Here is a 12,859-nt window from a genome sequence, read left to right as displayed (position 1 = left end):
CTAAAGAATTTCAATATTCAAGAAGATGGATCTGTTGTGCATAGTATTTCAGCATAAATTGTTTCAATCAACAGAACAGCCTGATGGCCTGTGTCGAAAGCTTGGATCCCCCTGTATTAGCCACAAACCACAAAAACCATGGGATAAAGATGCATGGGAAATTCCACGAGAATCTGTGAAGCTGGTTAAGAAACTTGGAGCTGGACAGTTTGGAGAAGTATGGATGGGTATGTGACTGGTAGTTATTTGGCTAATATTATAAATATATAAAGAATAGTTGCATATCCAATTGAAATTAAGTACTGTGTGGGGCCAGGAAATGAGATAGAGGACGATAGTCTATCATTTGTAGTCAAGGGTTGAAAACGTACCCATTAAAAGCCAAGTCATCTTTGAAAGGCTTTTAGGAAATTTGTTTAGGTGAGGGATTATGTCGGCAAGTGTAAAACTTGTACACTGTCGTCATTCTCGTGAAATGATGGGGAGAATTTTCTCCTCGTTTGGAGGGGAGGAGCAAGTGGGCGCGGAGCCGACCGCCACCTGCGATGAGCTGCGCACCACCATTTTACGTGGGCGGGCCAATTAAGGCGCACCCAGCGTGACATGCACCCAGTAGCGCTCGGCGCTACCTGTGCGGGAGGAGGGAGAGTCGGGGCCTGCACTCTTTCGTGCATGCACACGAAAGAGCACAGTAATCTCCCTGAGGCACAGAGCTGCCTCAGGGAGGTTATTTTCTTTATCAAAACTTCAAAAAAAAATTAGATAAAATTATTCAGACATGTCCCCTCATGTGACAGTGTCAATGAATTTTAATTAAAAAATTTATTTGACTTATAAAACCTTCATGAAACCTCATCCTGCCCATGGATGAGGTTTCATGATAAATGTGAGAGCCACCTGGGCTCTTCACCTGCCCACCAAACTTAAGGTTGGACAGGCAGCCCTCTTAATTGTTTCAATTACTTTTTAAATGGCCTTAATAGGCCTTTGACAGTTTGGCGGGTGCGTAGCCAACTCTGGTGCACGGTTGCCAAACTTAAGATCGGAATGATGCATGGTGACGTCGGGACGCACGCCCGACATCACCGCACATCATTTTACGTGTCGGCGAGTGGGGTCTGCTCCCACACGCTGAACAAAGATTCAGCCCAATGTGTTTTAACACAATTCGCAGTATTCTGTTTTTTAAAATTCATTTAAGGATGTGGGAATTGCTGGCTAGGCCAGCAATTATTGCCCATCCCTAATTGCGCTTGAGAAGATGGTGAGCTGCCGCCTTAAACCGCTGCAGTTCCTGTGCTGTAAGTACACCCACAGTGCTGTTAGGGAGGGAGTTCCAAGATTTTGACCCAAGGACAGTGAAGGAACGGTGATATATTTCCAAGTCAGGATGGTGAGTTATGTGGTTGAAAATTCTTTTTGTTTGATTACTTTATCCTGAAGATGGATTCCCTTAAAGAACAGGAACATCACCTGAAATCTGCTACTTGAACATGAAAATCCCACTAATTTTACTGCATAGAGGAGTGCCTTGGATTAGATGATCATAACTTGTTCCTGTGTTTTCCTTTGGAATGTTCAAGTTACAAAGCAACAGACTTTAGTGTCCTCATACATTCCTTTATAAAGAGCTGAGCACCAGTATTTAATTCTCTGGGGAATCCCCAATATTCCACCCTAACTCGAATGGAAGATCACCAGCTTTTTTAATGCTGTTTTTCTGGGGTGGACTGTGGCAAAGGATCTGCCCTTTGAAGGTATGGATACTTGCCTGGAAAGCCTAGTGGTTCTACAACACTCCATCTTGGGATGGCGAAAGCAATAATCAGCCTCCATCTCTTAACATACTGGGGGCTTACCATTGACCGGCAACTGAACTGGACTAGCAATTTAAATACTGTGGCTACAGAACAGGTCAGAGGCTGGAAATTCTGAAGTGGGTAACTCACCACCTGACTCCCCAAAGCCTGTACATCCGACAAGACGCAGGTCAGGAATGTAATGGAATACCCTCCACTTGCCTGGCTGAGTGCAGCTCCAATAACACTCAAGAAGCTCAACACCATCCAGGGCAAAGCATCTCACTTGATTGGCACCCCATTCACCAACTTAAGCATTCACTCCCTCCACCAGCAAAGCATAGTGGCAGCAGTGTGCACCATATACAAGATGCACTGCAGCAACTCACCAAGTCTCCTTCAACAACACCTCCCAAGCCTGCAACCTCTGCTACCTAGAAGGACAAAAGGGCAACAGATGCATGTGAACATCACCTAGCCACACACTATCCTGACTTGGAACTATGGGCAGAAGTTAGCCCTTGGCGGGCGGGCCCCACCGGCTCGGCGGTGGGCGGGCAGCCGAACACCGCCGCTGAAACGGGGACCGCCACCATTTTGAGTGGGCAGGCCAATTAAGGCCCGCCCAGCGGCCTGCCCGACAGGAAGCGCTGTGCACTTCCTGTTCCGGGGGGGGAGGGAATCCCCAACTGTCAAAGAGCACACTGCTCCCTGAGGCAAAGTTCAGTGAAAGGTTAGTAAAGTCAAAATAGAGACATTTTAAAATTATTAACATGTCCCCCTCATGTGACAATGTCACACGAGATGGGACATGTTGATAACAAACTCATAAAATTTATTACATTTTTACAAAACGGTAATGAAACTTCATCCCGCCAGTGGATGAAGTTTAATTAATAATCTACAGGCCGCTGGGGCTCCTGGCCTGTCCGCCAGCCTTAAGGTTGGCCGGGCAGGGCATTTAACTATCTTAATGAGCCTGTCAATGGCCTTAATTGACCATTGACAGGTCGGCAGGCGGACAGCTGATTTCGCTGTCTGCCCGCCTTCCTTAAGATTTAAATGGCCTGGGATGATGTGGGGATTCATCGCCGAGGGGAAAACCCTGGCCTATATCACCATTTCTTCACTGTCACTGGATAAAAATCCTGGAACTCCCTTCCTAACAGCACTATGGGTGTACACAAAAAGCAGGACAAATCCAACCCGGCCAATTACCTCCCCATCAGTCTACTCTCGATCATCAGTAAAGTAATGGAAGGGGTCATCAACAATGCTATCAAGCAGCACTTGCTTAGCAATAACCTGCTTATTGAAACCCAGTTTGGGTTCTGCCAGGGCCATTCAGCTCCTGACCTCATTACAGCCTTGGTTCAAATATGAACAAAAGAGCTGAACTCCTGATGTGAGGTGAGAGTAACTGCCCTTGACATCAAGACAGCATTTAACAGGGCGTGGCATCAAGAAACCCCAGCAAAGCTAGAGTTGATGGGAATTGGAGAGAAAACTCTCTGCTGGTTGGAGCCATACCTAGTACAAAGGAAGATGGTTGTGGTTGTTGGAGGTCAGTCATCTCAGCTCCAGGACATCACTACAGGAGTTCCTCAGGGTAGTGTACTCGGCCCAACCATCTTCAGTTGCTTCATCTATGACCTTCCTTTCATCATAAGGTCAGAAGTGGGGATGTTCACTGATGATTGCACAACGTTCAGCATCATTTGTGACTCCTCAGATACTGACGTAATCTATGTCCAAATGTAGCAAGACCTGGACAATATCCAGGCTTGGGCTGACAAGTGGCAAGTAACATTCACACCACACAAGTGTCAGACAATGACCATCTCCCATAAGAGAGAATCTAACCATTGCCTCTTGATGTTCAATAGCATTACCATCACTGAATCCCCGACTATCAACATCCTGCGGGTTACCATTGACCAGAAGCTGAACTGGATTAGCCATATAAATACTGTGGCTACAAGAGCAGGTCAGAGGCTAGGAATAGTATGAGAAGTAACCCACCTCCTGACTCTCCAAAGCCTGTCCACCATCTACAAGGCACAAGTCAGGAATGTGATGGAACACTCCCCACTTGCCTGTATGAGTGCAGCTACCACAACACTGAAGAAGCTGGACACCGTCCAGGACAAAGCAGCCCGCTTGATTGGAACCACATCCACAAACATTCACTCCTTCCACCACTGATGCACATTAGCAGCAGTGTGTACCATCTACAAGATGCACTGCAGGAATTCACCAAGGATCCTTCGACAGCACATTCCAAACCCATGACCACTACTACCTAGAAGGACAAGGGCAGCAGATAGATGGGAACACCACCACCTGGCAGTTCCCCTCCAAGTCACTCACCATCCTGACTTGGAAATGTTTCGCTGTTCCTTCACTGTCGCTGGGTCAAAATCCTGGAACTCCCTAACAGCAGTGTGGGTGTACCTACACCACATAGACAGCAGTGGTTCAAGAAGACAGCTTACCACTGCCTTCTCAAGGGCAACTAGGGATGGGCAATAAATGCTGGCCCAGCCAGCAAAGCCCACATCCCGTGAATGTATTTTTTTTTAAAAACCTACGCCACATGGACTGCAGCAGGTCATGAAGGTCAATTAGAGATGGGGAACAAATGTTGGCTTTGCCAGTGGCACCCACATCCCATGAAAGAATTTTAAAAAAGAATTGACAGCAACCCTGGAATATATTTGGCCTTTTTGCCTATTGAGGGGTTTGGAGGGTTGAAAGTAGGATTACAAAGGAATGAGGGTGAAGAATAAGCTGAAGTATTGCAGCTTTTTTTTTTTGATAAATGTGTTTATTAGACTTTGGTATTTTTGGACCTGGTTATGGTTTACAGTAATACCTTGTATTGACTGTGTGTTGGCACAATACATGATTGAGTCAAATGCTTTGTGAAAAACCTTCTTTTGCTGTGTTTTAAATCAATGGACAAATGAGACATCAATGTGTAAGCAATATGATTTTTATAGGAATCGATTGGTAATGTTATGAAATTGCATAAGACCACATGGAAATATTGCAGTCTCCTCATTTGGGGGAAAAAAGTGATATAGCTCTGTCTCAATCATTGTATCAGCTGACTGTCCATGAACTTAAAAAAAACTCCCATTCAAGAGGCAACACAGTGGGCATCATCAGGGTACAGCAGTTTTTAGATAAATAAAAACTGTTTAAAGTCCATTGCAGCCATTACAAGTGTTGTAAAGAATGCTCTTTCCTGTTTCATCCTCTGCCCTTTCACTATTTACAATGCTCAGCCTTTTGGTCAACGAAAGGTTGTTTAAAATGCAGGTGAGCTGTGTACTGATTGCTGAATGTGAAATGAACAGCAGTAAAGCCTTGTGATGCCATAAATGATGCAACTATTACATGACTCCTAAATGCTGACATTTGACAGTGTGCTAGGTGAAAATGATAAGGCAAAGACAATGGTAAAACTACCATTTGGTATTCATTTCATTCAATTCAGATTTAAAATTCAAAGTGTAGATTAACCACGTACATGTTTTTAAAAAAATATATATTAAGGTAAATACTACAGATCCCAGACATGCATTGAAGTGGAATATGGATGGAAGAGGTGAGACATTCTGCACATAAAACTTAAAACACAGTAACTTGCCATAGTATTAGTTAGTTTAGCATCTGATAATACAAACCGTACATTCTTTGATTCTATTGTATGTTCTTGTGTGGTTCATTACTGGCATGAAATCATTCAAAGTATGAGGTATAGACTTCATTGCTTTTCACACTGTTGAATGTTTAACCTTTCTTTGGTGAAGAAACTGATATCAATACCAGGAAGTTTGCAGTTCTTCAGAAATAAAATATTCAGGGTGGTCTGAAGTGCAAGATGTTTCCTCTAATTTACGCAGCTAGGCTGACGTGCGCACAGGGTGAAGCTCTTCCTTTCGTCATTGTTACAACTGGCACAGTGTGTAAGACAGCAGTGAACATTTCCTCTTTTGCTGCCTCTGTCAATGATTCCTTTGCCTTGTAAGGTTTCTTACTGTGATTTTCACAGGACAAGTAAAAATCATCAGCTTCTGATGGTTCAAGTCTGGGGACTTCATTTACAGAATGCTTTCTACACAGAAGTATCCCTTTTATACATCAGAGAGCTGCTTTATGGCCACTTGCGACAAACTGCAATTTATAAATAGCTTTGATGTGACAGAAACTTTAATTAATGTCCTTTATCACAGGGGATTGTCTAGTAAAGAACTAGTTTGAGGACATGTAGAGATGGGGAGGAGTTTTTAATCTGTTACCTCATATTGAAATTGTAAATAAATGTAGAGAGGTTGTGCTTGATTTTGTTATGAATAGCAGAGAAGTTCTTTCCTGTAGATGAATAAACTTTGTAAAAACTTGGGCCAGGATTTCCCGGTAGGCAAGCGGGGGTTGGGGCCCGCTCGCCGACCCATAAAATGACGCGGGATGACGTTGGGCGGAACTCCTGACGTCACCCCGCCTCATTTCAATTTTCAGGTTGGCGGGGGCTCAGCTGAATCAGCTGTGCGTCCGCTGACCTGCCAGTGGCCTATTGAGGCCATTGACAAAGTAATTAACGTGATTAGTGGACCTGCCCGTCCAACCTTAAGCTTGGCGGGCAGGCCGGGAACCCTGGTGGGAATTAGAAAAAGCATGAAACCTCATCCACGGGCGGGACGAGGTTTCATGTAGGTTTTTAAAAATTTAATAAAAGTGTATTTAAAAGTGATGGACATGTCCCAACTCCTGTGACAGTGTCACATGACGGAACATGTCAGGGAAATTTTTTTTTCGCTGTTTTTACAAATTTTTATAGTGAAGCCAATCTTCCTGAGGCAGCACTTTTGCCTCAGGGAGATAAGTGTGCTCTTTCACCCTCCCACCGCACCCCCCCCCCCCCCTCCCCCCCAGCCCGCACAGTGCGCATAGCACTTCCTGGCGGACATCACGCTGGGCGGGCCTTAATTGGTCCGCCCACATAAAATGGCAGCATGCCCCCAATTGGGGGCACCGATCGGAGGCGCGCCTCCACAGGCCCGCTCCTGAATCCCACTCTTCCCCCCCCCCCCCCCCCCCCCCCCACCCCACAACCATCAGTGGGGAAATTCTGCCCTTGGTTTCTGTAACGTTGGGACTGTGTAACTATCATCTGTGGGGTGTTGTTGGTCAGGGTAGATTGTAGTGTTAATCTTTGGTCTTCCTTCTGGGGTCACTGAGAAATGTCTGATTACATGATTAACAAATTCTTACAGGGGATAAATAAGGTAGATCTAGCCATTATGGAGTAGATTATACGTAGCCTGTTGTAAAGGAGGGCTCATTTGGTCATCTTCAATTCTTTTCACTTTTTAAAAAATGAATCAGAGCTGTCATGGCCACTATAGTAAGGATCCATATGGGCAATTTCTCATTGAGGTTCAAGACAAATTTAAGCTTGAGCTGAACCAACCATTAGCACTTATGGTTTTAGTCTGAAAAGTATATATTCAGGGCTTTGAGCCGAATTGTAAACTATCTGAATCTGGCGAAAGCCTTTTTAAAAAAATTCCACTGTAGCCATTTTTTAAAATTTTCTGCCGAAAGAGGCACCATAAATTTTGATCTGTTTGGACAGATTTAAAAAGTAGGGAAAAGGGTCGGGACCCCAGTGTTGGTATCAGACGGGGGTTCAACCACCACCACCAACAACAACCGCCCCCCCCACCACAAGCTGCCTGAACCCAGCCTTTACCGAAATGGCTTAGGGTGGGATGGTGCCAGCAAACAGGCGCACCAATTACCAGCATGGAATTGTGTACCCCCTTACATCTCCGTTCTTGTCCTCATCGGCCCAAGAAAATCCTGTCCAAGTTCAGTCTGTAGCTGACCTTCAGCCTCAGAGCTTAGAACTTAACCTTGCATTAGGGACAGTTTCACGATTTTCAAATGCTCTTTTTTTTTAAAAAAAGCGGTGTTGAAAATTCCTTTCTAGAATTTTGTTTTCTAGTTCCTTGAATGGTTAAATTCCAAGTTGTTTGGCAGTGGTAAGACCTGGTGCAGGCTGAGGATGATGGTCCTGTTTTGTTTCAGCTCTAATATATTCTACACACTTGGAGAGTTGAAGGCTTTGTCATTTAACATTTTAAAAAATCAAACAGAGTCATAATGGCACAGGAGGCCATTGGGCCCATCAAGTCCATGCTAGCTCTCTGTAGAGCAGTCCAGTCAGTTCCATTCCCCTGCTCTATCCCTCTAGCCTGGCAAGTTTATTTTCCTCAAGTGCACATCCAATTTCCTTTTAAATCATTGATCGTCTCCATTTCCACCACCCTCATAAGCAGTGACGTCATTACTGGTCATTATCCCTTGCTGTGCTTTTAAAAAAAAAAAAAGTTCTTCCTCACACATTTCCTCACCTCCCCCCCCGACCCGCCCCAGCTTCTCCAGCCCAAAATCTTAAATCTGTGTTCCCTTGTCCTCTAGCCCTTGTACCATCAGCTAATAGAAACAGCTTTTCTTTGTGCACTTTATCTAAATCTGTCTGACTGTTGTACAGCTCTGTCAAATCTCCTCTCAGTCGCTTTTTCTCCAGAGCAAGCTAACCTTGGAGCTAAAGGCTCCTTATCCCTGGAACCATTTGGTAAATCTCCTCTGCACCTTCTCCAGGATCTTCACATCATTCCTAAAGTGTGGTGTCCGGATCTGGATGCAATACCCCAGTTGTGGCCTAACATTTGCCTGAGTTTTGCAGATGGATGTGATTCTAGCTGCTGCTTAATTTAGGTGGGGAATGCTTAGCTGGGGTCCCTTCCATTAGTGCAGGACTTTGTATGAGTAGCCCTGAGGAGGCTGAGACCTGATTCGTGGATTTTTTTTTTTGTCAGCAATTGCTGGCCTTGTCCACAAAATACTTCACTTGTATAACTGATTATTCTTAAGAGGTCGATGGGATTGGATAGAATTTGTCATGCCTACTTAAATTAAAACAAAAAAATTGCCTTCATTTGGTACATAATTAACTTCCACCTTTAGAGCAGTCCAAAAGTTAAAGTTGTTTCTCCCTATCCGAGATACAGTAGGTGGAGGTTATAAAAGTGCTGTAAACTCTACACTGAAGCATCACCCCAAATCGTTATCTCTTTTGCTTACAGAGCGTGTAACTTATACTAGTTAGTATGCAATGTGCACTTCATTTTATTGAAACAAATTTGGAATTAAAAGTTATTAGATTCATTCTTTTCTTCTCTGTTCCATCCCCTCCCCCGCCCCACCTCCCCCAGCTTCCACTGAAGCTAGTAGTCCTGAGCAGTATTAGATCTGTTAAATTACTGCACACTGTCAATTTCCATTATTTTAGATAGTTTTTTATTAATCACCAATGAACTTCATTTATTTCTAAAGTGAGTTCAAGAGCAGAGCGACCTAAGGGTTTATGTGCAAAAATTGTTGAGGGTGGCTGAGCAGGTTGCGAAAGTGGATAAAAAAACATAAGGGACACTTTATAATTAGCAGTATAGAGTACAAAAGCAAGGAAGTTTATGATGAGCCTTTATAAAACTCTGGAATAGTTTTTCCTGGAAAAATTTATTGATTTTTTTGCTTTCAATTTCCACCCCTTTCTCACTTTCATATGGTCCATCTTCGACATTTCCCTCCCCTTCCTTGACCTCTGACTCCATTTCAGGTTATAGACTGTCCACCAATATTTGTCACAAGCCCACTGACTCCCACAGCTACCTCAACTACAGTTCCTCACACCCAGCTTCCTGTAAGGACTCCATCCCATTCTCTCAGATCCCCCGCCTCTGTTGCATCTGTTCCGATGATGCCATTTCCAAAACGGCGCTTCTGATATGTCTTCCATTTTCCTTAACCAGGTGCTTCCCACCCCCCCTCCCGCCACTGTGGTTGACAGGCCCCTCGACTGTGTCCAACCCACCTCTCACACCTCTGCCCTCACCCCTTCCCTCCCAGGCCAGGATAGAGTCCCCTTTGTCCTCGCTTTTCACCCCACCAGCCTCTGCATTCAAAAGATCAATCTCTGCCATTCCTGCCAACTCCAGCATGATGCCACCACCAAACTCATCCTCCCCTCACACCCCCACCTCCCCCGTCAGCATTCTGTAAGGACCGTTCCCTCCATGACACTCTGGTCCACTTCTCCATCACCCCCAATACTTGATTCCCACCCCCTTCCCATGCAATCACAGAAGGTGCAACACCTGCCCCTTTACCTCCCAGCCCCACCCTCCTCACCGTCCAAGGGCCCAAACACTCCTGCAGGTGAAGCAACACTTACAGTAGACCAAATGGTGCAAGTTATCTGCTGCTCCCAATGCAGTCTCCTCTACAATGGAGAGACCAAGTGCAGACTGGATGACCGCTTTGCGGAATACCTTCTCTCAGTCTGCAAGCATGACCCTGACCTTCTGGTTGCTTGCCATTTCAACACACCATCTTGCTCTCGTGCCCACTTGTCCGTCCTTGGCCTGTTGCAATGTTCCAGTGAAACCCAATGTGAACTGGAGGAGCAGCACCTTTATTTTTTAAATGTATTTTTATTTATTCATTTTTTACTTATCCTTTTTCCCCACCACCTGCACCACCTCCCCCCACCCGCCCCCCAACACCACACAGGGCCATCAGTCATTTGTTACTATGTTGTGCCTCTGCTATTAACGCATTCTGCTATCTTACCTTTATGCCACTATCAGCACCTTCGTTAGTCTTTAACACTCTTTGTCCCGTGTCCATAACATCTTTGTCAAATTTCTCCTTTGCTCCTACTTACCCCTGACCTTCTATTTTTCTCCACTCCCTCTTACACTGTATAAAATCCATCACATTTCTATTTCTGTAGCTCTGAAGAGGAGTCATACAGACTCAAAATGTTACCTCTGTTTCTCTCTCCACAGATGCTGCCAGACCTGCTGTGTTCTTCCACTATTTTCTGTTTTTATTTGATTTCCAGCATCTGCAGTATTTCGCTTTTATAAAACTCTGTTTTGGCCTCAATGGGAGAATTATGTCCATTTCTGGGCACCACACTTTAAGAAGAATGTGAACGCTTTAGAGAGCGTGCAGAAAAGATTCATGAGAATGATTCCAGCAATGAGGGACTTAGTGTGTGGTTAAATTGGAGAAGCCTCTCCTTAGAGAAGAGCGGTTGATAGGAGATTTGATGAAGTGCTCAAAATCATCATGGGGGCTCTGGACAGAGTAGATGGGAGGAAACTGCTCCCATTGATGGCAGGGACATTGATTTTTAAGGTGATTGGTTCTTTTGCTAATGACGACTTGAGGAATTTTTTTTATGCAGCAAGAGGTTAAGGTCTGGAATGGGCTACTTAAGAACGTGGTGAAGGCAGAAACAATTGGGGCTTCCAAAGAGGAATTGGGCATAACCTGAAGAGAAAAAAATTGCACAGCTACAGGGAAAGGACAGGGAAGCGGGATTAACTGATTTACTTTTACAAAGAGCCAGCATGGACACGATGGGCTGAATAGCTTCCTCCTGTGGGGTAACCATTCTAATTTAGTTAGACATGATTTGCCTTTACCAAAGCCATGCTGACTCTCCTTAATTAGCCCATGCGTTTTCAAATTTGTTTATTTTGTCCTTGATCATTTTCAATAACCTCTCCACTAGGAATGTTGGGCTGACTGGCCTGTAGTTTCCTGATTTATACCTCTCCCTTTTCTTGTGCAGTGGTTTAACATTAGCAATCCTCCAGTCCTGTGGCACCACTCCTGTATCCAATGAGGATGGAAAGATTGTGATCAATGCCTCTATTTCTAATTTTGTTTCTTTCAACAGCCTAGGATGCATCCCATCTGCAGCAGGTAACTTTACTTTTAGTGATGGTAATCTTTTTAGTACATCATCTCTATCCTGTCCACAAATTCCTTTTTTAGTGTAACCTTCACATCATCCATTTCTTTTGTGAAGGCAGATGCAAAGTTTTGCATTATCTTCTGTCTCTGCATGAAACTTTCCTTGTGGGACCTTAGTAGGTCCAACCTTTGCCCAGCAAACTGCTTACAATTTCTGGGTGCAAAGTTCAGTCGTATAACTTCAAGTAGCACTGAGACTTGCCTCCATTCTTCAGGGACAAGCACCACTGCGGGCCACGATATGCATAGTTTACATGCCGTCCGTCATTGATATGAGAATAGGCAGCTGTGTCCCACCATGAGTGCAGTGTTCTCCTGACGTGAAACAGCCTAACTGGTTGACCTGATGCCAGGATACACAGGTCCTGGCAACCCAGGAGAGGAATAGGTGACCTGCCCACACAGATTGCACCTGTTATGGGATCAGCAGTGATGATGCCTATGGGTCTGGGGCACTACAGGGAGATGGGGCAGAGGCTGTGGAGAGGGCAAGCTCTGCATGATGCGCTCTGCCAAGTTGGAGCCAACTCCTCCATGCTCCTCAATAATGACAAGAGGCTGATTTGGCAGGCTAGCCAATGCACCCAGCATCTCGGTGCACATTCAGCGCACTAATGCTGCCACACTGAAGTCCTCGTAGAAGTTTTCTGCAACAGAACTCATCTGCAACCTCGATTTCCGGGTAGCTGACAAACCAAACATGCCTTACCTCTGGCCTGACTGCAGCCCACTTGTGCTCAGTTGACTTACCATGTAATGATTCCAACTCTACTAAACTCTGAAGTATGTGCAGTGCCAGTACCTGAGCTGGTGACCACAAGTGTCAGAGCAAGTTCATCATCAGTACTGTGCTGTTGCTCTCCCTCTTCCTGACCCTGGATTTGTTCAGGTGTAATGAATCCCATCTTGTGAAGGTACCTGATACCCCAGGAATCTGAAATGCTCCCTTTTGCACCACTTTTCCAGAGTCTACCTATACCGTCTTCCTGTTTCTATATTCATCAGCATGTAATTCTGGAATTAATCCTGTGATACTACCTTTGTGGTCCTGTTTTTAATCTTTTTCCTTCCTGATTCTCTGCCTAAAAGACCTCAATGCCTTTTCTACCTAGGTCATTGGTTCCTTTCCTCCACTTGGAATATCCTGCACCTGCTCA

The 12,859-nt window shown here is 44.8% G+C and overlaps 1 protein-coding gene across 3 annotated transcripts in view; it reads left to right on the top strand.

Annotated features, from left to right (window-relative positions):
• Nucleotides 1–12,859, top strand: part of lyn (LYN proto-oncogene, Src family tyrosine kinase) — a 104,617-nt gene that overhangs the window by 55,641 nt on the left and 36,117 nt on the right. For all 3 annotated transcript variants that reach the window (XM_078540492.1, XM_078540491.1, XM_078540490.1), the window contains one exon: nucleotides 75–227. In XM_078540492.1, the coding sequence (XP_078396618.1) occupies nucleotides 75–227 (153 nt within the window). The remainder of the gene's footprint in view (nucleotides 1–74; nucleotides 228–12,859) is intronic.

Source organism: Cetorhinus maximus, chromosome 4 (assembly GCF_964194155.1).
Source record: "Cetorhinus maximus chromosome 4, sCetMax3.hap1.1, whole genome shotgun sequence".
Classification (NCBI taxonomy): domain Eukaryota; kingdom Metazoa; phylum Chordata; class Chondrichthyes; order Lamniformes; family Cetorhinidae; genus Cetorhinus; species Cetorhinus maximus.
This window is presented reverse-complemented; position numbering and strand designations above follow the sequence as displayed.